The sequence below is a fragment of the Galleria mellonella genome, unplaced genomic scaffold, assembly GCF_026898425.1.
Source record: "Galleria mellonella isolate WM207_F2 unplaced genomic scaffold, CSIRO_AGI_GalMel_v1 utg424, whole genome shotgun sequence".
Taxonomy (NCBI): domain Eukaryota; kingdom Metazoa; phylum Arthropoda; class Insecta; order Lepidoptera; family Pyralidae; genus Galleria; species Galleria mellonella.
The window spans coordinates 2213602-2238381 of NW_026442097.1; the positions used below are offsets into that span (position 1 = coordinate 2213602).

Here is a 24780-nt window from a genome sequence, read left to right on the forward strand (position 1 = left end):
AATGTTCTAATAATTATTGATAAAGCATTAGGTCACTAGGGTTTTGGTTTTGTAAAAGATAACGAGTGTAAGCTATATATAGGAGGAGATATTTTAGAAGCACATTCAATTGTTCGTGGAAACTAGAGAAACAATGGCATCCAACACCATCTTCGTCCTGTGCACACAAGCGCTCATGATCCAGGTAAAATTTAAGACTATACGAGTATTTCACAAAAAAATGTGTTTCAATCGTGTCGAAATTCGTTATTTTGATTTAGAAACTCAACTACTGAACCGATTTAGATAAAATTTCTACGAGACCAATCTGAAAGTATGTCTTTTCGGATAGAAAAAGAATTTTCCAAATCGGTTTGTAACTGACGAAGTTATGAGGTAATAAAGATAAAAAACCGAATTGATAACATAATCTTTTTTTGAAGTCTTTCGAAAATAAAACATATGTTGTAAACGATAATCATATTGTACTATAAAATAATTTCCAACAATTTACATAATCTTTACTGTTGATTTTATGAAATTATTTTAGACTTTTACATGCTATTTTATACGCGTGACCGAGATATATTCATTGACCAGGACAGAAGTAGCCTTTAAGAATATCTACCATTAATTTTATCTTTAGCGATAGGGTTTCTGTCTTCCCGTTTTCTATCCTTTCTTCATTTTATATTATTATTTATTTCTATTATGCTACGATCACTACGATCCCATACTCAGAATAGAATAAGCCACCCTTTAATTGTCCGTGGGTATCGTAAGAAGCGACTAAGGGATAGCGGGAGATGGGTAGCAGCGTCCTTCTTTAAACATATCCAAAGTCTAACTGCAGTTGCCAATCCACCTGCCCAGCATGGTAACTACGGGTAAACTCTCCCTAGGGAGAGGCTTATGTTCACAGTGTATCATTATGACTGTGCTTATTAAAAATATTCAATGAATATAGTTACAACAGAAGTAAATCTGCCTGAGTTAAAATGCTATTGTTCCTGTTTAAATACAAAGAGATGAAAATTTTAATTTCATTTAGATAATATATTACTTTTTCAGTGCCTGTTTGGTCAACTAAACTACGCTGGAGCCAATCCTGCAGCTTATTCGTCGGGTGTCAGCAGTAATGTAGTGACTGAGAGCACAGTCACGGTCAGCAGTACTGCCGCAGGTGTGGGCAAAGCTGGGCCTGGTTTAACTGGTGTCGGATGGAACCACGCAGCCCCACTCAGCACTGGAGTGGCTGGCATTGGTCTGAACAATGTTGTCCCACTCAGAACTGGACTGGCCGGTGTTGGATTGAACAACGCTGGGTTACTTAACTCTGGTGTTGCTTTAGGAAACACTGCTTTGATTGGCAATACTATAGCCCCAGTCATCAGCCCCGAATACATTACTCTCGCTTCATTCTCTACCGGTGGCCTTTTCCCGGTCACCAGCTTCTCTTCCATCGTTCCAACTGGAATCACCGTTGTATCTGATAATATTATTGATGGATCGATAACAGTGTTTGGTCAACTACCTTTCTTAAGCGCTGTGGCTTTCGAAGGAGCATTACCGTCTGATGGTGCGTCAGCGGCTGGTTGCGGTTGTGGCATTACTGGTAACATTGGCATTATCAGTGAGAGTTATTCACCTATCGCTGGTCCCGGCGTCGCTGCGCCTGTTCCTGCTGGACTCGGTGTGGGAGCAGGTATCGGACTCGCTACAGGTGTTGCAACACCAAGACTCGGTTTAGGACCTAGCCACGGATTAGGTTTAAATAACGGTCTAGGCGCTCGTCTTTATTAAAAACAAATTAAGATCTGTCAATAAAATTTTTATATCAGTGATTGTATTTATTCTATTATCCAAATCTTTAACTGTATTTTGACGTTTTTCTACAATACCTTGAATAAATGAATGAATCTGTTTTAAACATTCCAACTACAGTGACTCTCTGACTTCAATGACTTTCTCTATATATGTGAAATCTTATATGACTGTATAGTTCATCTTGCATACATGCCACTAAGCATGTTTTTTAACCTTCCAATATAATAAACTAACTATAATTGTAGACGTAACACATTTAAATAAATATATGTGAAGTTATAATATGTTTATTTAAACTTTAATACACAACAAAATTCTATATAAATTTGGCGGACTTAACACCGGATGGTGTTCTCTACCAGTCGACCAGTGGGCGAACAGAGTAATAAGTAGGCGGTGCATTATTGAATAGAGGAAATATAAAGCAATACTTGATATATTCATATAATTAAACTAATATAAACATTCACATAATTTATTAAATAAATAAATATATACATATACTAAATACATACATAAATAAATACATAAAATATTACTATATAAAACAAATATCTGTAATAGAAGAGCAAATGGCAATCTATGACTCAAACAGAGCAAGTTTAAAAAAAAGGTGATTTTTAAGTAGATAATAGGCGCGCAATTTACGTTTAAAAGTCTTATGTTTTAATTAATTTATGTTTTTAATTAATTTATTTATGTATATATGTGTCAATAGAAATTTAAAAGACTAACTGTTGAGTTTCTTGCGAGTTCTTTTCAGCAGAGAACAACCTTCGAACCCTGTAGTAGTTTAAAAAAAATTACGCTCCCCTTTTCCGTGGGTATCGCAAGAGGCGATTAGGGAACATAATGGTCGAGGGATGGGCAGCAGCGTCCCTCTTAAAACCAAATCCTAGGGTGAGTTTTTTTACAACACAGGGAGCAAACGAACATTCGGCTCACCTGATGGTATATGACTACCACCGCCCATGATCACCCACAACACCAAAGGCATTGCAGATATGCTGTCGGCTGTAGGCTTGTCTCTTAAACTTTCTGTTTTGAGTGAGGCGAGATGCCGTGACGCAAGGCGTTTCGACTTCATCCGGTAGTCTTCTTCAAGAGACGCCCCTTGAAGAAGACTACCTGATGAAGTCGAAACAATCGTCATAAATAGCGAAAACACAATGAGTTCATTAATTTCCCATCATATATGTATAGAGACATCGGTTAAAATATAAACATAAATTTTAAAAATAATAATGACCTAGTTACCCATAAAAAGAGGTGGGCCACTGTCCACTGCTGAACATAAGCCTCCTCCTTGGGGGGGGGGGGGGGGCCCGGTTGGCAGGTGGATTGGTAACCGTGGTCTTTAGAGATGTTTTAAAAGGGACGCTGTTGTCCATCCGTCACCTTCCTTAATCGATTCTTACGACTCCCACGGGCATTGAAGGGGTGGCCTATTTTATGCCGGGACCAGATGGCCACGTTACTCAATCACAATCACGCTAAAATGAGTATGAATTTACTCACATGAATACTGATTTATCCTTACTAATATATCTAAATGTGAATGTGTGTTTGTTTGTTACCTTATATAGCTTTAATAGCTTAACCAATCACTGTAAAATTTGGTATACAAGTAAAACTATATTTTTTATGCAACTTAAAATAAAAAACAAGCTGAAGGCCCACCTGATGGAAAGTGGTAACTGTCACCTATAGACATGAGCAGTACCATGGACATAACAGAGTATACTGTTTCGCTCATGACCGACCTCCCATGTGTTGCCATTCCTGAGGACTCGAGTGTTGTGCTTCTATATGAGATGGAGAAAGGCATAAGCTACATTTTATCCCGACCAGTAAACATATCCCGGTCACACAAAGTCGCGGGTAAAAGCTAGTACTAACATATATCAATATGAGGGAAATAGTTACTGTACTAGTTTGTAATTTGCCACTATAAACCAACTTGCATACAACGCGGTTTTAGAGATGTTTTTTTCATACATACATACATACATATCCGTCACGCCTGTCTCCCATTAGGGTAGGCAGAAACAATGGAACGTCAAATGTTTCGATTCAAACAAACCTCTTTTGCTTCTTCCACATTCATCAATCTTTTCATACATTCTCGCCGGTTACGGGTACTTTTAATTTGGCCCTTCTTAAGCACGTCGCCTATTTGGTCAACATACGTCCGTCTAGGACGGCCCCTACCGACATTCATTCTTGCTCGATAAATCTCTTTTGTAATTCTTCTTTCATCCATCCTCTCCAAATGACCAAACCAACGCAACATTCCTTTTTCGATTTTTGTCACTACATCATTTCGTACATGTTTTCTTCCTGCTGAGGTTTTGCCAAAAGACTACAGCATGGGGTTCTTCAAAAGGTGGGTAAAGAGCTTTCGTCAGGGTCGGCAACGCGCGGGTAATACCCCTGAAATTGCAGGCGTTCAAAGGCTACGGTAGCCACATACCATCAGGTGGGCCGTATAATTGATTGCCACCTCAGTGGTATAAAAAAAACTCTTTGTTCTTCCTCAGTCACCACATTAGTACCCTACTATACAAACTCTAAAGAAAGGTGTTGGAAATATTTACATTAGTATTACTCATGTTTTTAATTCGGAGTTATCCAACTTTTTTGGGACTTGATAGGAGCCCTTGTTCCTACAAGGGCTCCTATTATTCAAAAGTCACCTGCTTGGGTAAATTGAGTAGTTTGGGTAGCCTATAGGACAGGATATGGCAGCGAAATTATAAAGTCTACAGGCGTAACTCTTTAAGGATATCGATACAGTATACTCTGTCGTATTTATGATGCTGTCCATGTGTTATGGCAACGATTACCACTTTCCATCAAACGCGCCGTCAGCTGTTAAATTATAATTCCTTAGTTTCATAAAAAAGTCCTTACTCATGAACACAGTTCATGGCTATGTCATAAGCAGAATAACAAACCATGAAGTTTTAAATTCACAATAGTTGCTAAAGTTCAAGCTGTGAAATGAACTTCCTGGCGAGGGTTTCCCTAGAGACTACAGTATGGGGTTTTCCAAAAGGAGTATAATAAGGTTCCTTCAGGGTTGGCATCGTGCATGTAACACCCCTGGTGTTGCAGGCGTCCATTGACTACAATAACCGTTTACCATCAGTTGGGCTACAGCCCATTTGCTTGCCAATTTTGTGGTATAAAAATATGGTATTTTTTTTATAAATATATACCTTTGGTAACCTGTTAAGGATTACAGGCGTCAGCATATTCATTGTTAGTATTAATTTATGCAACTTGATTACGGATGAGAAAATCTGATAACCATCGCTTACATACAAGATTAACATCGCGGAGATCATGCGATTAGAATGGCAAAGAAGCTGACGACCCACCCGATAGACATAAGCATTACCATGGATATAACAGAGTATACTGTTTCGCTCATGATACCTCCCAAGCGTTGCCATTCCTGAGGACTCAGCTGTTATTCCTCTGTACCCTGTAAATTCACTGCCATATCCCACACATCAAACCAAAACACAGCCATGCAAACACAACTGTTTCACGGTAAAAACACGAATGGGACAGAGGTCCCCAAGCAAACGACTTTTGTACAAAATCTCCCTCTGGTAAACAGTGGTTCGCTGGCAAAGATTATTATTATTATCATTTTCCTACCTTTATCCCAATTATTATTTAGGGTTAATATGTTTTGGTATGGTATATAGGAAAGGATTGAGGAAAAAAATAAAGGAACGTTGGAAATGCGTAAAGGAAATTGCTGAATAAGAGGAATAAAGGATTTATGTGGGAACGGGGAGAAAGATTGGAACACTACAGTTCATTTAAAGGCCGGAAAGCAATGCCGCTGGTGTTGTGGGTGAAGTCACTTACCATCAGGTGAGTTCTTGTGTTGTAAAAAAAAAAAAAAAAAAAGGCTGGGATCAAATACCCGTATGCTCTAATTCTAGAATCGGACAGATTTCTAGAGAAGGACACCCCTTCCGCTGGCAAAGATATAAGTATTATATTTCATTATAGGTTTAGCAACAAAAACACAAGAGAGCCAATCTCTCCATAATAATATACTAAGTCTACTACATAATACCATGCAAACCAGGCGGATTGGCATTGTTTTATTTCAAATTATTAATATATCAAAACAGGTTCATGAATATAAAAAAGAATTGTAACTGAATAAATATTTATTTATGTTTCTTATTTAATAGATTGTTTGAAGAATACGTCCAGCTCCTAAGCCTAATCCGCGACCGACTCCTAATCCGAGTCCAGTTTCTGTACGAAGTCCAGCTCCTGGAATGAGGCTAGCTCCCACGCCAAGTCCAGTAGCAGCCGGAGCGACGACAGCAGGTCCAGTGGCAGGCGTATAGCTCTCACTAATGATGCCAATATTACCAGCGCTGCCACAACCGCAGGCAGCCGTTGATGCACCTTCAGATGGCAACGTTCCTTCGAAAGCCACAGCGCTCAAGAAGGGCAGTTGACCAAATACTGCTATAGGTCCTTCAATAGTGTTTTCAGATACAATGGTAATTCCATTTGGAACGATTGAAGAGAAGCTGGTAACCGGGAAGGTGCCACCGGTAGAGAACGAAGCTAGAGAAAGGTAATCGGGGCCAATGACTGGGGCTACAGTGTTGCCAATCAAGGGAGCGTTTCCCAAAGCAATACCAGAGTTGAGTAATCCAGCGTTGTTCAATCCAATGCCGGCCAGTCCAGAGCCCAGTAATTCAGCATTGTTCAATCCAGTGCTGAGTGGTACTGCGTTGTTCCATCCAACACCAGCTAGACCAGGCCCAGCTTTGCCCACACTAGTAGCGGTGTTACTGCTGACCGTAACTGTGCTCTCAGTCACTACATTACTGCTGGCACCCGATGAATAAGCTGCAGGATTGGCTTCCGCGTAGTTTAGTTGGCCAAACATGGACTGAAAAATAATAAATTACTTTTAAATTTTATAATAATAAAGAGAAATTTTTTAAATTTAAAATTAGATATGACTTGTCACTTTATCTTAAATAAAGGTAGGTATTCTATTTATTTATAGTATATGTATCTATGTAACATTCCAATATATATTAATATGTCATTTAACTGTTTATTTGTATATTTGATTATATTTTAATTATTTATTCGTATTCGAAGTATTAATAGTTGTTTATATTAATAGTTGTTGCACTTTAGCTACCCGCTTCCGATATGCTTCCAACTGTATTAGGTTGACTGAAAAAGATCTCTGTCAGAGATAATTCCACCCTTGCTCACAATATTTATAAATAAATTAAAATTATAATTTAAGTGCAATAAAGAATATATAAATCAATTTCTTTTTACTTTACCTGGAGTAAAAGTGCGTGTGCGCACAGAACAAAGATGGTTTTGGCTGCCATTGTACAATTAGACAGTTTGATCGATGAATGTGCTGATACGAAACATTTCTTTCCTTTTATATTAAATTGTCAAGACTTATCGCTTTCATAATAAAAACCTAGTAACCAGTTTATTTCTTCTTTATCAGCAATTATTCAATAATGTTATAATAGGCCTATGATTTTTTAAGAATAATTATTGTAAAATAGTTACACTTAATTGTTGTATAATACAATGATAAAAAAATATATGTTTCCAATCATTTTAATTATAAAATAATTTGTTTTCTGTAGCAAACTTTGTTTTCGACATCCTTATATACTTGAAAAAGGTAATAACCCCTTAAAATTAAAAAAATAGAAAAGAAATTAGAAATATTTTTATTTTAAATACTATTTGACATGTTTCCTTTCGCCTTCTTGTTACTTTGTATCCGAGATTGGATGATCCAGGTTATTTTAACGTTATTGCACCTATATGTTATAAATTTAAAGTAAACTTCTGTTTTGTGCGCCAAATAAATTTAAATTAATAAACAAATAAATTTACTTCTGTGTATATTTTTTTAATAAATACCCGATAAGTTATTTTAGAAACTGTACTGGAGTGTTTCAATTCGAAACATGCTATATTCCTTTGCATTAATATTGTAGAAAAAATATTAAAAAACATTACAACAAAAAAAAAGAAAAATATTTCGATAAAGAAGAAATCGGATAATATGTATTTTTATTATATAAAAATTCGTGAAATAACATTATCTATCTAAATACTTGCGGACATAAATTAACTTTCTTCTTGAACTATCCAGTAGATTATGGTCCTTAATGCCAGGAGTGCATTCCTTCTGATAGAATAGAAATGAAGGACAGTATTTAATGTTCATTTTTGTTTGTTTAAAGCCACCTGATAGAAAGACCTTAGCAAAGGGAGACTATGTACAAAAGTCGATTGCTTGGCTACCTCTGTCCCATTCGTGTTTCCACCGTGAAGCAGCTGTGTTTGCATGGCTGTGTTTCGGTTTGAAGGGTGGGATATGGCGTGAATTTACTGGGTACGGAGGAATAACACCTGAGTCCTCAGGAATGGCAACGCATGGTGGCTATCATGGGTGAAACAGTAAACTCTGTTATGTCCATGGTACTGCTCATGTCTATAGGCGACGATTACTACTTTCCATCAGGTGGGCCGTCAGCTTGTTTGCCATTCTAAGTTGTATAAAAAAAAGAACAAGCGAATAGAGACTTTAACGCAGTGTAATATAATTGCCGTATAGTCCTGGCATAGAATAGGCCACCCCTTTCTTTCCTGTGGGTGTCGTAAGCGTCGACTAAGGGAGGGCGGGAGATAGACAGCAGCGTCCATCTTAAAACATATCTAAAGCCAGATTGCGGTTGCCAATCCACCTGCCAAGCGTGGCAACTAGTGGTAAAACCCCCCAAGCGGAGACTTATGTTCAGCAGTGGACAGTTAAAGGCTGGTATGATGATAAATATAGTCACTATTTGCTAGCTCTGTACGGCCTAGTCGGCCATCTTTTTTTCATGCAACTTAGAATAGCAAACAAAGTGACGGCTCACCTGATGGATTTGGCCAGTCTGCTGTGATTTCACACTTATCACTTCACTACTAACAGACGCAGCTGCTAATTTACAATTAAATCTGATCTCAGTGATTATTGACGATTTCATTTCGTGTGATTTATAGCAGTTTATACAAAGCAATGTAACAGTAGTGATTCATGATTTTACGTTGCGTATGATATTTCACTTATTACACGTGATTATGTTCCAAGCCCAAAATTCACAGTGAACATGGAAGAATACATTTTGACCCTCATATATGTGTTGCTATTCCTGAGGACTGTGTTGTTATACCATGCTAGTCAGTAATTTCACACATACACACAGACTTCCGTAATCTTATTCTCCAAGCAAACTCATTTCTCCCGTCTCTTTTAGTCATGTGAGCACAATTGCCTGCTTTCTATACAAACTGTCCCTCCCGTGTGGTCCCGGTATAGAATAGGCTCCCCTTTCCTTTCACGTGGATGTTGTAAGAAGCGACTAAAAGAGGGCGTGGGATGAGCTCATTACAATCCACAGCTTGGTAGTAATAAATAGTGACAATATGAGGGTGGCCGAAGAAATTCTCGGGATGCCAGAAGACATTGCTCAATTTATTATTTTACTATTTATCTGCAATTAGCTATGTGGTCCCGAGATGAAATAGGCTACTCCTTCCATTCCCGTGGATGTCGTAGGAGGAGACTAAAAGAGGGCGAGGAATGAGCAGCAGCGTCTTATAACATCTCCAGAGCCTAACTGCAGTTGCCAATCCGCCTGCCAAGCGTAGCAACTACTGGCAAAGCCCCCAAAAGCTACTTATGTTCAGTAGAGGACAGTTAAAGTCTGATATGATGATGATCATTCTAATAAACTGTTTATATACTATACACTTTACAGGTTATTAATTATAATTGATATTAATCCATTTTCCAATTATCCATCCTTCAGACTCAATGCGAACCTATATCTCTTATTAGTATAGTTTTCACCGTCATACAATCTTACCCTATAGATTTGTATAAATACAATAATTTTATTTTAATTACCTGAATCAAGCAAGCCATATCTAATATCGTCATAGTCGTAGAATACTGACGGATCTTTATACGTAATCTTTGTCAGATCCGTCAGTATTCTACGACTATGACGATATTATGGTGTTTCAATTCTAAAACTTTCAAATGTGAACTCACATTTTATAATCCAAAAAGGTGTATTTTATAATGTACAAAAGGTAGTCTTGTCGTTAAAGCTATCTCTTCCAGACAACCTTTGTGTAAAGGAGAACAGAGAAAGACGGTAGCTATTTGGTGCTAGAAGTGTATCTAATAAATACAGGCTCGTGTTAATAAAATATATACAAATAATAATAATATGCGTACATTTATATACATCTAAGTACTTAGTATATAGAATAATATATAAATAAATATATAAAATACATAACACATTTAGGTATGTTATATAATTTATGGCTAGGCTATTCCTAGAGACTACAATATTCTTACAGGGTTCTTTAAAAGGGGAGTAAAGTGGTTACTTCAGAGTCGGCAACGCGCGCGTATTGCAGGCGTTTATAGACTACGGTACCGTCAGGTGGGTCGTATGCTTGTTTGCCCCCGTTGTACTATAGTATATATATATATATATATATATATATATATATATATGTATACAATTATTTCAATACAATAATGAGACATGTCGGTATTATAGAGCAAAACGAGAAAAAAAGATAAAAAAATCAATTTATAATGACAAGTAGTGGGATTTAGTTAGGTTCTTGAATGTTACTTATGATTAATTTAATAGTTTATCACTATATTCTATAATAGTGATATGAATTTAGTAATAATAATTCTTAACAATTCATAGGTTTGTTATTAATTACATTAATTACTTTATTGTATAATTGCTGATAAATAACACTTAAGCTGGTTACTAGATTTTTATTATGAAAGCGATAAGTCCTGTCAATTATGGTAAGTATATAAGGGAAGTAATACTTCATATCATCACATTCAACAATCGAACTGTCTAATTGTACAATGGCAGCCAAAACCATCTTTGTTATGTGCGCACACGCACTTTTGCTCCAGGTAAAATAAATTCGTTTCCAATTTTAAATTTTCAAATTTTCCGCCTTTTATTATATTTTTTTTCTTAATATTTTTTTTTATTTTCCAGTCTGTGTTAGGTCAAATAAACTACGGTGGAGTTAACAGTAATGTAGTGACCGAAAGCACAGTGGCAGTCAGCAGCAGTACTGCCGCTGGTGTAGGCAACGCTGGAGCTGGTCTGGCTGGTATTGGATGGAACAACGCAGCCCCACTCGGCTCTGGATTGGCCGGTATTGGATTGAATAATGCTGAATTACTGGGCTCTGGACTGGCCGGCATTGGATTGAACAACGCTGGATTACTCAACTCTGGTGTTGCTTTGGGAAACGCTGCCTTGATTGGCAACACTGTAGCCCCAGTTATTGGCCCCGATTACCTTTCTCCAGCTTCGTTCTCTACCGGTGGCACCTTCCCGATTACCAGCTTCTCTTCGATCGTTCCAAATGGTATCACCGTCGTATCTGAAAACACTATTGAAGGACCTATAGCAGTATTTGGTCAATTGCCCTTCTTGAGCGCTGTGGCTTTCGAAGGAACGTTGCCATCTGAAGGTGCATCAACGGCTGCCTGCGGTTGCGGCAGCGCTGGTAATATTGGCATCATTAGTGAGAGCTATACACCTGCCACTGGACCTGCTGTCGTCGCTCCGGCTGCTACTGGACTTGGCGTGGGAGCTGGCCTCATTCCAGGAGCTGGACTTCGTGCAGAAACTGGACTCGGATTAGGAGTCGGACGTGGATTAGGCGTGGGTGCTGGTCGCATCCTTTAAATGACCAATAAATTAAGAACTGATGAATAAATTTTAATTAAGTTATTAATACATTCTTTCTATCTTCATAAACCCATTTACATAAGACAAGTGTCTAACAAAATGAGTCCATTCCCTTCATCCAAGTCCCTGTACCAGAGGGATACTTTTTACGAAAGTCATTTGCTTGAGCACCTCTGTCCCATTTGTGTTTCTACTGTGAACCAGTTGTGTTTGCATGGCTGTGTTTCGATTTGAAGGGTGGGATATGGCAGTGAATTTACAGAGTACGGAGTAATAACACCTGAGTCCTCAGGAATAACAACGCATAAGGGGTATCATAGACGAAACAGTATACTCTGTTATGTCCATGGTACTACTTATGCTTATAGGCGACGATTACCACTTTCCATTAGGTAGACCGTCAGCTTGTTTGCCATTCTAAGTTGCATAAAAAATTACTATTAAAAGTCTACGAATCTCTTTTGAAGAAGTTTTAAAAGCAGTTCATCTTCATCTTCATTATTATCACCTTTGGTCTCTATTGTTGCTTTATTATTGTATTGTATTGTAAAGTCTTTGTTATACATAATTCATACTCAATACATTAGAAGATTTAATATACAATGGCGGACTTATCCCATAAAGGGATCTCTTACAGTCAACCTTTGAGAAGCTAAAAGAAAACTGTAGAATGTACAAGGGTAATATTATTAAAGGGTATTAATATTACTATATATTATCGTATATTTATGTATATATATATATATATATATATATATATATATCATAATATGCAGTTCTCTATATAATTTGTAAGTCAATATGGATACGTCTGTAACTATTTATTTAAGTCTCGAGACTTTTTACTTCACTTTATGATTTTTTCATGGATCGCGACATAAAAATGGTTGAAGACAATGGCGTCGACGCATCGCATACCCTAATCACGCATTCACGTCTACGTCTGATGTATTCGTATAATAAAGTTCTGATGTGTCATAAAATAAAGTTTACAACATTATTATAAAGGAAAGAAAAATGTTATCATCATCATATCGGCTTTTAACTGTCCACTGCTGGACATAAGCCACACCTTTGAAGGTTCTGCCAGTAGCTGCCACGCTGGACAGGTGGGTTGACAACCGCAGTTAGACTTTGGAGACGTTTTAAAAATACTCTACTGTCCATCCCTCGCCCTCCCTTAGTTGCATTACGACATCCATAGAAAATAAGGAGTGGCCTATACTATCCCGGGACCAGACGGATAGCTCATATAACTCGCTATTAATGTAATTATCTATAGGTGAAAGAATTTTTAAAATCGGATGAAAAGCTTACTGGAAGAGAACTCTTACAGAGTTAAGCTCGCCTGTACTACATCTTTATTTAATACTAGCAACCCGTCCCGGCGTCGCACGGGTGGACATTTTTACATTTAAAAAAGTGGCCATTAAGGCTGCACACGTGACGGAAGCTTAAAAATGGAGTAACTTCTCCCGTTTTCCCAACATTTCCCTTCACTGCTCTACTCCTATTGATCGTAGCGTGATGAAAAGTATACTACAACCTGCCCAGGAGTATAAAGAATAATTGTACTGAGTTTCGTTAAAATCCGTCGAGTAGTTTTAGTTTCTATAACGAACATACAGACAGACAGACAAAAATTTTACTGATTGCATTTTTTGGCATCAGTATCGATCACTAATCACCCTTGCTAGTTATTTTGTAAATATATTTCATGTACAGAATTGACCTCTCTACAGATTTATTATAAGTATAGATATAGATAAATAAAATGTATATATTTTTTTGTGTACAACAAAGTATAAATAAATAAAATCTTTCCTTTCTATGTAGATATACTAAATTTAACACACGACTTTGTTCACTTGACCAGGATATGTTTATTAATCTGAATAAAAGGTATCCTACATCCTTCTCCATTTCATAAAGTATGTACGTGTATACACTAAATTTTCTAGTGATTGTTTAAACCGTTAAGGTGCTATAAGGTAGCAAACAAACAAACAAACTCACTTTCACATTTACGAGTATCAATAAGGACAAATAAATCATGTACATTATATGACATGAACAAACTAAGAGAAAATTGCATGAAAAGCCGGGAAAAAATTAATCGTTTAACCAAAGGTCATCTGAACGCCTTTTGTACCTTTATGTATATATTTCAATCTGTACTTTATACTAATGTATTTCTCTTGAATTGATCAATTGGCATTGTATATTTTTATGTTTCTGGTGCAGTAAAGAGTTAAATAAATAAATATATGTTTTAAATAAATAGATAGATAGACACTCATTATTGTTTCCTCCAAAAGTAAATTTATTATAAATATAAACAATTACAAGATATGTTATGTAGGTGAAGTCAATAATTCATAGACAATTCTTAGCAGTAAGTGAATTTATTATGAAAAATAGAGGCACATGTAGTAATTAAGAATTACCACATAAATTTATGATAAGTAGTAACTTGGACACAGTTATAGGTATCCGATGTTTACAGTAATGGCGCAACACCATAGCCTAATCCTGGGCCATAGCCGAGTCCACCCAGAGCGGGAGGCGCAAGGGGTCCATAATTCTCGTTGATGATGCCAATGTAACCATTGTTGCCGCAGCCGCAGCCAGCAGCGCCCGCACCTGCAGTCGGCAAAGCACCTTCGAACGCTACAGCGCTCAGGAACGGCAGCTGTCCAGCGACTGCCATAGGTCCTTCGATGATGTTCTCCGACACAACAGTGAGACCAGTCGGAGCGAGGGGAGAGAAGCTGAAGATGGGGAGGTTGTCTCTTTTGGCAATTGTGGCAAAGTCGAGGAATCCAGTGGCAGGAGCAGGCAGTATGGCATTACCGATTAAGGCAGGGTTGGCCAATCCAACGCCAGCCAAACCGACTCCAGTCCCGATCAATCCAGTGTTAGCCAAGCCAATTCCAGAGCCGATCAAACCAGTGTTGGCCAAGCCGAGTCCGGTACCAATTAGACCATTGTTGGCCAAGCCTATACCGCCAATTGCATTGTTACTAACAGCGACGGTGTTTTCGACCACCGTAGCACCGCTTATACCAGAGATGGCTGACGGCAGTCTTCTGTTGAGGGTTGGGTTTCCAAGCAACGACTGGAAAGACAAAGTATTCATTAAGCGCAAAAATTATAAACAGCTACATTTTTCTTTGGAATTTCAAATTTGACAGATCACACTAATTTCAGATTCAATTTCATAATCATGTATAGTATAATTATCAGATTTCGTAGACATATTCAATAAGACAAGAATCATCTTTTTCTATTACTGTTATGATGCATGATCATGATTCTTTCTTAGCTAAATCCAGATTTCACCACAGAAAAATAAATATTAGCCTACTGTTACGACACTAGCTAGCTTGTTATGAACGGCAATTGTAGTTTTCCTTATTCTGGTGTATTGTGCTTTCTTCCCTTATTTGCCTCTTACGACACACTAGGAATGAAAAACAATGATGACATTTCGTATTATTTCTTCCTCACTATACATATTTTTGTATGCCACAATAGTGCCACTAACCAACCAAAGGTGGTACTAGGCTCATCCATCTGATGGTAAACAGACACTGTAAATTATGGACGTTTGTAATACCAGGAATGTAAAATACGCATTGCTTAAACTTAAGAAACCTTAATACGCTCTTTATGAAGAATCCCATACTGTGGTTTCTAAAGGAAACCTCACCAAGCAGCTCATTTTACAGCCTGAGCAGAAGAAACCGAGACGAAACCCCTCTGAAACTGCACATTTAGCATTTAAGATTCCTTAATAAAATCTATAAATAAAAGGATTCTTGGATACTTCGGCCATGTTGCTCGACGACAGTCCGACAATCTGGACAAACTAATGGTTGTAGGCAAGATAGAGGGAAAAAGACCACGCGGACGATCGCCTAGTCGATGGTCGGACCAAATAACCGCCGTTACGAGACTGTCAATTGCAGCTGCCCTGCGTGAAGCTGAAGACCGTGCACAATGAAATAACATCATAAGAGAGGCAAAGGACACCTTTCAAAGACACGACCTTCAGTAATGAAGAGGACGAAGAGAGAGAATAAAATCTAACCTTCTCTCTCTTTTCATTTTTTCATTTCAGAGTTTTCTTTGTTCAGGCTTCAGGTTGACAACCGCTGTTAGCTTTTGGTGATATTTTTAAAAGGGGAACTGCTGTTGCTTCTTCGATTATTAAGTTCCCTTAGTCGCCTCTTACGACACCAATAGGAAAAGAAGGGGTGGCCCATTCTCTGCCGAGATCACACGGCTAACAGTTTAATAAGTTAATTAATAGAAAATATAAGTTTTTCTTTTCAATTTGGACCAAAAAAATTATTGTTTTTACCAGTGTAAATAATGTATGTTACCTGAATGAAGAGTGCCTGGAGGCACAACACAATTACGGTCTTAGCGGCCATTGTTGAGGACGAATGTTTGTTGAATATGCTTCGAGAACAGTTCATACGCCTTATATACTTACTGATCCCATACTACGACCTAATTAGTTATTGTGCAGTCTCTCTTATCAATAATTGGAAGTGCTGTATCAATTTCGCATTTTACAAAGCATTACGTTTTTATAACACGTGATAGATTATATTATTAAGCATTTCAAAATAACATTCGGCAGTATTGTATATAAGACTGGACTTCATTGGAAAATATCATTCTGTGTTCATTATACATCGATAAACATGTCCACCTTCAGTTTCTTGTTGCTTTGCATCCAGGCTTGCCTGATCCAGGTATTGAATTATGTATTTTTTTTAATATTTCTAATTAATTGTATATTGTGTTGCACTAGTAAAACCTTTAAATCAATACTTCTGAACTTAGTAGTAAAATGACTGATATCCCAAAGGCTAAGAAGATTGAAATGAAAATGGGCTGGTTTTGTGAAACCAGCCCAAATTGAAACCAGCTCGAATTGGCTGGAGGTAGCTCAGAACTATTACTTATGACAGTCTATGAGCATACTTATGTTCAATAGTGAACAATGATTATTGTTACATTCCCGACACCCGATGGAACATCAGTCCATATTCCAAAGGGTAAGAACAATGATTATTGTTACACTCACGATACCTGATGTTCATCTAATCCTGGATATCATTCTATTCACTAGATTCGTTTCAGAAACATTAATATATTTTCAGAACGTCTATAGTAACCCTATAGGCCCCTGGGGTCCCGGTTATGGAAATATCGGTTACGGAGCGGTGACTGAAGTGGAAACAACAGCCATCGAAGTGGACAGCGTGAACCGCGGCGGGTGGGGCTACGGCGGCCTGGCCCCTGGCTATGGATTCCCCGGCGGGTACGGTCTGGGCGGCGGAGTTGCGGTCGGCGCAGTCACTGAGATCGACAAATTCGCTGGCATCGGCAACTTGGGATACGGCCTGCCAGGAGCCGGCCTCGCGCCTGGACTTGGTAAATATGGGTGGGAAGCTGAGTATGGGCTGGCTGGTTTAGGTGCCAATATCGGAGCTATCGGTGTTGAACGAGTTGGTCTCGGCGCAATCGGCCTACCTGCACCTCCTGTGCCTGTGGTCAAAACTGGCTACGGCGGTGTGGGCAATGGTGTGTTCGAAGTGTTTGCTGAGATGCCAGCCGCCGGCACCGCCCTTCTGGGTGGCCAAGTGCCAGTGCTCGGCGCTGTGGAATTCTCTGGTATCCTGCCCGCTGCTGGTGCCGTGACCATCACCGGAAACTGCGGATGTGGTCTTGGTTACGGGCTTTACTAAATATTGATTTGAATTTATGATTGTTTAATGTAAAATAGAATTTCTTACTTAAACTGTATTTATATATACATATATATACATAATAAAAACGTGAACAAATCATGTGTGTGTTAATTTTTTTTTAAGTTTTGTCAAAGCTAATAAATAGTTTTTACAATTTGAATATTTTCTATTGAACTGTGCACAAATATAAGACATAGTTCAACTGATTTGAACGCAGTTTCCACTGATATGTTAATCAATACTTTCTTTATTTGTTTTTTTTTTTTCAATCTATTAACAAATAACAAAGTTAACGACTACGCGGACAAACTCACGGGCACAGCTAGTTATGAATAAATGTAATTACATTATCATACGCTGTGTGGTCCTGGTATAGTGTAGGCCAGCTCTTCCTTTCTCGTGGGTGTCGTTAAAGCCGACTAAAAGAGGGCGAGAGATAGGTAGAAGCATTTCTGTTAAAACATCTTCAAAGCCCAACTGCGGTTACTAATCCACCTGCCAAGAATGGCAACTACTGGCAAAACCCTCCAAGGCTTATGTTCAGCAGTAGATGGTTAAGGGCTGATATGATGATGATATGAGATGGTGTATCAAGAGAAAGCATACACCTGTGAGGTTACTCTTGAAATATATTCCAATAGATCGATATTGGAATTGAGACGTTTCGCACTCTCGAATTGCAACACTAGCAACATAATAGTTTCATACTGTTCTGATAGATTTATGTATGACGATGCGAGGTGCGTATTGATGGTATGGCTGCGTTGATAAGCCACGTTTTGATGATGTTGAACAAGCAGTAAAAATTCACACAATACAATCAAAGACACAATAGAAAGAAGGAGTGAGAGAAGAATGATATAATGAAAGCAGAGTTGATATCTAAATAAACGCAAGGTTAAAATTTATAAGGCAGGTAGAAATTCCTAGACTATCAACTAAATCGTCTTTCAAAAAACACGTTCACGCTCACTTTTTTTACTTTATTCGAGCAGTAAGTGTTTTATATTATTCTCAATTTCGTGTATAATATAGTATATATCATATATGTGTAAGTGTATTTGTTATTTATATATATTTATTCATTTATATATGTAATTTTAGTATGTATGTATATCAATAATTACTAGTACCGTATTCGAGTATTCTGACACTTCCCTATGGTTGCCTGGGAGAGAATGCTTTTAGCATTAAGTCCGCCATGTACACATATTTGTACTAATGAATAAATAAATAAATTCGACTGTCCGCGGTGACGGGGGAAGCGCTCACGCAGTTGCCCCGTCATGGCGGCTGAGAACTAGTTTTGTACAGGGCTCCAATGCACAATCCGAACACCACACACTCACAAGTAACTTTTTCTGAGTCAATTTTCGTTTAGGGCAAGATTTGGCTGGGTCTGCAGGGCTCAGCTAATGCGACGAGCGCTTCCGATTATCGTACACTATTCACTTTTCATCATAAGAAATCATTCGATTTAAAATCCCTTCATTATTGTGTATGTAAAGTTGAGCAAAGTAACACAGCAGTCGACGCGTGATTGCAACTTCAAGTGGATTAATACAGTTTTATCACTTACCCCGAAGCCTGCAACTATCTCTGAAGTGCTTTGATGGATTCGCTTCCACAATAGCCTTTAGTTCTTACTATTCCACTTTGGTCTCCGGCCGTCCACGAGGTTGGTACTGAAGGTCGAAATTTCCAGACCGAAAACGTTTAAACTAAAAACGTACCCTGCTTTCTTTTGCAACACCAGCGCCGTAGACATCATTAATTCTTCGAGCTGTTTCTGGGACACTGGTACCACGGTAGAACTCGTACTGGTAAATATACCGATATTTCATGTTTTCCATTGTGCGATAATAAGCGACGCCAAGGAAAAACTAATGAGAAAAAACAAATGAATGACTGTTTTCAAATTGCAAATATACCACCTAAACGAATTTATAAATTTGGAATTCTTAACCAAAGAGGAGATATTTCAGATCAAACGATTTCGGCAGATATCTATTATTAGCAACTGCAAAGCATGAAGTAAGAATTAGTCGCTAAACAAATGAGATTAGTCAATCGCAGTAGGCCACCGCTGCTTCACCACAACGCAAGACCACACACTGCACAACAAACAATCATAAAGTTAGATGAGCTACAATTGGAATGTCTGCGACATCCACCATAACTTTAGTGTGTATTGTATAATATGTAGTTGTAAATTTAAATAGATACATTTAATAGTAATATAAATGCATATATTCATGTGGTATTTATTTATTTATATATGAAGTATAAATTATGTGTGCATGTTTGTTTGTATTTATTATAATTATATAATATAATAATTATGTACGCGTATGTATGACTAGTCTATAGATGTATATTACGAGTAGTATAATTTGCCATAGTGAACTATTGTAAACCGATCCCAATTATAACCTAATTCCTAACTCTCGTTTCATGAATGCAGTATAAAATTGTCATTGGCAATAGATTGAATTGATATTACATTAAAGAGTAGACCTGCTGATTTTAGATTATAATAATAATAATATGAGAATATAATATAATAATAATAAATGAGAATTTTTGTAAAGTTTAAAAAAATAATAATAATAAAGCCTTTATTCTCTGACCACAATTTTACTTTAACTTACATACTACTTATTACTAAGCTAGCTTACTAGCAACCATTATGTTGGTCAGGTTGTCTGTCGACATAGGCCTCCCCCAATTGCTTCCACTTTCCTCTATCCCTGGCTGACTTTCTCCATCCTTTAGGTAAATCGTCCTCCCATCTTTTGAATTGCCCTCCTCGTTGTCTTTTCCCATTTCTAGGATACCATTCTATTATATCCTTCGTCAATTTTTTTTTATTAGTTCTCATTATATGTCCAGTCCAATTCCATTTAAGTTTTCTTATTTTTTGTAACACGTCACTGATCTTTGTTCTTTTTCTTATTTTTGATGTTGTCAATCGATCTCTTAGTCTGATGTTTACCATACTTCGTTCCATGTTGCGCTGACAAACTACAAGTTTTTGGTTACCTTTGTTTTTAGCAGGCCAAGTTTGATATCCATATGTAAGACATGGTAGAATACATGTGTTATATGGTTTGCTTTTTATTGCCATAAGAATTTTAGGTTAGCCTATCAGGAATCAAATCCAATTTGAATTGTTTAATTGTCATTGTATATTTTTCTGTTTCTGGTGCAGTAAAGAGTTAAATAAATAAATACATGTTTTAGATAGATAGATACTTTTTATTGTTTCCTTCAAAAGATTACAATAGTAAACTTATTGTAAATATAAACAATTACAAGATATAAATATATGTTATGTAGGTGAAGCCAATAATCCATAGACGATTCTCAGTAGTAAGTGAATTTATTATGCAAAATAGAGGCACATGTAGTAATTAAGAATTACCACATAAATTTATGATAAGTAGTAACTTGGACACAGTTATAGGTATCCGATGTTTACAGTAATGGCGCAACACCATGGCCGAATCCTGGGCCATAGCCGAGTCCACCCAGAGCGGGAGGCGCAAGGGGTCCATAATTCTCATTGATGATGCCAATGTAACCATTGTTGCCGCAGCCGCAGCCAGCAGCGCCCGCACCTGCAGTCGGCAGAGCACCTTCGAACGCTACAGCGCTCAGGAACGGCAGCTGTCCAGCGACTGTCATAGGTCCTTCGATGATGTTCTCCGACACAACAGTGAGACCAGTCGGAGCGAGGGGAGAGAAGCTGAAGATGGGGAGGTTGTCTCTTTTGGTAATTGTGGCAAAGTCGAGGAATCCTGTGGCAGGAGCAGGCAGTATGGCGTTACCGATTAAGGCAGGGTTGGCCAATCCAACGCCAGCCAAACCCGTGCCTACAATTCCAGTGTTGGCCAAACCGACTCCAGAGCCGATCAATCCAGCGTTGGCCAAACCGACTCCAGTGCCGATCAATCCAGTGTTGGCCAAGCCAATTCCAGAGCCGATCAAACCAGTGTTGGCCAAGCCGAGTCCGGAACCAATTAGACCATTGTTGGCCAAGCCTATACCGCCAATTGCATTGTTACTAACAGCGACGGTGTTTTCGACCACCGTAGCACCGCTTATACCAGAGATGGCTGACGGCAGTCTTCTGTTGAGGGTTGGGTTTCCAAGCAACGACTGAAAAGACAAAGTATTCATTAAGCTCAAAAATTATAAACAGGTACATTTTTCTTTGGAATTTCAAATTTGACAGATCACACAAATTTCGGATTCAATATTTCGTAGACATATTCAATAAGACAGTTAAAATTCTTTAGTTATTTCTTACGATGGTGTAAATATATGGTATATATAATTATTCTAGATAATAACCAAAAACTTTATGAATAGACTGTATATGTAAAAGATAGATATGAATAAAAGAAGTATGAAACCTAACAATATTACAATTGGTAGACCAAAAATATCAAACGAACTTACAGCCCGTTTGATAGTAAACGGTCACTGAAGATTATGGATGTTCGCAATACCAGAAATATTATGTCTGCATTGCTGAGCCTTAAGAAATCTTAATAAACCCTTTTTTAAAAACTCTGTTCTATGGTCTTTAAGATTAATCTCGGCAAGGAGCTCGTTTCACAACCTGAGTATTCGTAGGAACAAACCTTCATTACAGAGTTTTCTTTTATCGGTACCTATATTCAGACTTCAGTTTGGCAACCGCTGTTAGCCTTTGGTGATATTTTTAAATGGGACACTGCTGTTGATCCTACGATCATTAAGTTTCCTTAGTCGCCTCTTACAACACCAACGGTAAAAGAAGAGGTGGCCCATTCTCTGCTCGGACTACACGGCTAACAGTTTAATAAATTAATTAATAGAAAATATAAGTTTTTTCTTTTCAATTTGGACCAAAAAATTTATTACTTTTACTAGTGTAAATAATATATGTTACCTGAATGAAAAATGCCTGAAGGCACAACACAATTACGGTCTTGGCGGCCATTGTTGAGGACGAATGTTTGTTGAATATGCTTTGAGAACAGTTCGCACGCCTTATATACTTACTGATCCCATACTACGACCTATTTACATATTGTGCAGTCTCTCTTATCAATAGTAGTAATGCTGTATCAATTTCATGTTTTACAAAGCATTACGTTTTTACGACACGTGATAGATTATATTATTAAGCATTTCAAAATAACATTCGGCAGTATTGTATATAAGACTGAACTTCATTGGAAAATATCATTCTGTGTTCATTATACATCGATAAACATGTCCACCTTCAGTTTTTTGCTGCTTTGCATCCAGGCTTGCCTGCTCCAGGTATTGAATTATGTATTTTTGATATACTTCTAATTAATTGTATATTGTGTTGCACTAGTAAAACCTTTAAATCAATACTTCTGAACTTAGTAGTAAAATGACTGATATCCCAAAGGCTAAGAAGATTGAAGTGAAAAGTGAAAATGAAACCAGCCCAAATTAAAACCAGCTAGAATTGGCTGGAGATAGCTCAGAACTATTACTTATGACAGTCTATGAGCATACTTATGTTCAATAGTGAACAATGATTATTGTTACATTCCCGACACCTGATGAACTGATATTGGTCTAATCCTGAATATCATTCTATACGCTAGATTCGTTTCAGAAACATTTATATATTTTCAGAACGTCTATAGTAACCCAATAGGCCCCTGGGGTCCCGGTTATGGAAATATCGGTTACGGAGCGGTGACTGAAGTGGAAACAACTACCATCGAAGTTGACAGCGTGAACCGCGGCGGGTGGGGCTACGGCGGCCTGGCCCCTGGCTATGGGTTCCCCGGCGGGTACGGTCTGGGTGGCGGAGTTGCGGTCGGCGCAGTCGCTGAGATCGACAAATTCGCTGGCATCGGCAATTTGGGATACGGCCTGCCAGGAGCCGGCCTCGCGCCTGGACTCGGTAAATACGGGTGGGAAGCTGAGTATGGGCTGGCTGGTTTAGGTGCCAATATCGGAACTATTGGTGTTGAACGAGTTGGTCTCGGCGCAATCGGTCTACCTGCACCTCCTGTGCCTGTGGCCAAAACTGGCTACGGCGGTGTGGGCAACGGTGTGATCGAAGTGTTTGCTGACATACCAGCCGCCGGCACCGCCCTTCTGGGTGGCCAAGTGCCAGTGCTTGGCGCTGTGGAATTCTCTGGTATCCTGCCCGCTGCTGGTGCCGTGACCATCACCGGAAACTGCGGATGTGGTCTCGGTTACGGGCTTTATTAAACTGTTTTGGATGTAACTATTAAATAAAACAGTGGATTGAATTTTTGAGTTTTAATGTACGTGATCATCCATCATCCATCATGACCACCCATTATTCCGAATTCTTTCTGTAACGTCTCATTTTGCTTTTTCCCCTAATACAATCAATTTTTATTCCTTAAGTCTCCGGCAAAAACTATTCTTATTTTATTCTAGCTGTATCCAGCGGCTCATCCCGCGCAAATCAGTACTACAAGTATCCTATGTACCATCTGTGTGCCAAATTTCATTGGGTTTCGTTTAGTAACTTTGCGAAAGAAAGGGACAAGTGTAGTACTTGTCTCTTCTCATCTTCGTGCACAATATAGTTAATCTGTAACAATTTTAAATTTTTTAAGTGCATAATTTCATTTCTGTTTTGCCAATGGTTGACTGTTAATAATTATTAAGGTAAAATTTGCAATAATAGTCAGTACTCTGTTAAGTATACAATATTATAAGTATTTCATTTTACATTCTAACAGTTTACATACTATATGTATATCTATATAGTATATAAAAATTAATGTCACTTTTCGTTGTAATTTTATAACTCAAGAACGGGCTTACCTATCCAAACCAAATGTTTTGCTTTTGTTCGGACTATTTAGTAGATGGTTTATGTGAAGTTTGCACAAAGTCGGTCGAGTGGTTCTTCATTTATCACATATTTTGTAACAAATGAATTCAATAAATGGCAGATCATTTTGTTAATGGGGATTTTTGAACTAATTTATAAATTTGAATTTGGAAATCTTAACCAAAGAGGAGATATTTCAGATCAAACGATTTCGGCAGATATCTATTATTAGCAACTGCAAACCATGAAGTAAGAATTAGCTGCTAAACAAACGAGATTAGTCAATCGCAGTAGGCCACCGCTGCTTCACGACAGCGCAACACCACAACAAACAATCACTAAATTAGATGAGATACAATTGGAATGTCTGCGACATCCACCATAACTTTAGTGTGTATTGTATAATATGTAGTTGTAAATTTAAATAAATACATTTAATAGTAATATAAATGTATATTTATGTGGTATTTATTTATTTATATGATAAGTATAAATTATGAGTGCATGTTTGTTT

At 37.8% G+C, this 24780-nt stretch overlaps 7 protein-coding genes across 8 annotated transcripts; 4 read left to right on the forward strand and 3 right to left on the reverse strand.

Annotated features, from left to right (window-relative positions):
• Nucleotides 1-109: 109 nt before the first annotated feature.
• Nucleotides 110-1819, forward strand: LOC116413731 (chorion protein ERB.1-like). The gene is made up of 2 exons (XM_052898294.1): nucleotides 110-184; nucleotides 1051-1819. Exons 1-2 carry the CDS (start codon nucleotides 134-136, stop codon nucleotides 1780-1782), a joined length of 783 nt encoding a protein of 260 aa, XP_052754254.1. The 5' UTR covers nucleotides 110-133; the 3' UTR covers nucleotides 1783-1819.
• Nucleotides 1820-5717: 3898 nt separating this feature from the next.
• Nucleotides 5718-7233, reverse strand: LOC116413763 (chorion protein ERB.1-like). Its single transcript, XM_031914506.2, has 2 exons — nucleotides 7158-7233; nucleotides 5718-6745 (listed from the first exon to the last, which is right to left on the reverse strand). The coding sequence occupies exons 1-2, from the start codon at nucleotides 7206-7208 to the stop codon at nucleotides 6020-6022; spliced, it is 777 nt and encodes a 258-aa protein (XP_031770366.2). The 5' UTR covers nucleotides 7209-7233; the 3' UTR covers nucleotides 5718-6019.
• Nucleotides 7234-10784: 3551 nt separating this feature from the next.
• Nucleotides 10785-11694, forward strand: LOC113515568 (chorion class B protein Ld10-like). Its single transcript, XM_026899831.3, has 2 exons — nucleotides 10785-10855; nucleotides 10944-11694. The coding sequence occupies exons 1-2, from the start codon at nucleotides 10805-10807 to the stop codon at nucleotides 11643-11645; spliced, it is 753 nt and encodes a 250-aa protein (XP_026755632.2). The 5' UTR covers nucleotides 10785-10804; the 3' UTR covers nucleotides 11646-11694.
• A 2408-nt stretch (nucleotides 11695-14102) lies between these two features.
• Nucleotides 14103-22467, reverse strand: LOC113515599 (chorion class CB protein PC404-like). 2 transcript variants are annotated; one of them, XM_052898296.1, is made up of 3 exons: nucleotides 22356-22467; nucleotides 20938-21577; nucleotides 14103-14174 (listed from the first exon to the last, which is right to left on the reverse strand). In XM_052898296.1, the coding sequence occupies exons 1-3, from the start codon at nucleotides 22404-22406 to the stop codon at nucleotides 14149-14151; spliced, it is 717 nt and encodes a 238-aa protein (XP_052754256.1). In that variant the 5' UTR covers nucleotides 22407-22467; the 3' UTR covers nucleotides 14103-14148. The 2 variants fall into 2 exon arrangements, with proteins under 2 accessions (XP_052754256.1, XP_026755664.2); XM_026899863.3 differs by lacking the exon at nucleotides 14103-14174 and having other exon boundaries at nucleotides 20654-21577.
• LOC113515579 (chorion class B protein Ld34-like) lies at nucleotides 14149-16146 on the reverse strand. The gene is made up of 2 exons (XM_026899842.3): nucleotides 16037-16146; nucleotides 14149-14766 (listed from the first exon to the last, which is right to left on the reverse strand). Exons 1-2 carry the CDS (start codon nucleotides 16130-16132, stop codon nucleotides 14149-14151), a joined length of 714 nt encoding a protein of 237 aa, XP_026755643.2. The 5' UTR covers nucleotides 16133-16146.
• On the forward strand, nucleotides 16306-17619 carry LOC128199975 (chorion class CA protein ERA.1-like). The gene is made up of 2 exons (XM_052898300.1): nucleotides 16306-16414; nucleotides 16826-17619. Exons 1-2 carry the CDS (start codon nucleotides 16364-16366, stop codon nucleotides 17411-17413), a joined length of 639 nt encoding a protein of 212 aa, XP_052754260.1. The 5' UTR covers nucleotides 16306-16363; the 3' UTR covers nucleotides 17414-17619.
• Nucleotides 22468-22631: 164 nt separating the features above from the next.
• Nucleotides 22632-23709, forward strand: LOC113515609 (chorion class CA protein ERA.1-like). Its single transcript, XM_026899873.3, has 2 exons — nucleotides 22632-22732; nucleotides 23081-23709. The coding sequence occupies exons 1-2, from the start codon at nucleotides 22682-22684 to the stop codon at nucleotides 23666-23668; spliced, it is 639 nt and encodes a 212-aa protein (XP_026755674.2). The 5' UTR covers nucleotides 22632-22681; the 3' UTR covers nucleotides 23669-23709.
• Nucleotides 23710-24780: the final 1071 nt, after the last annotated feature.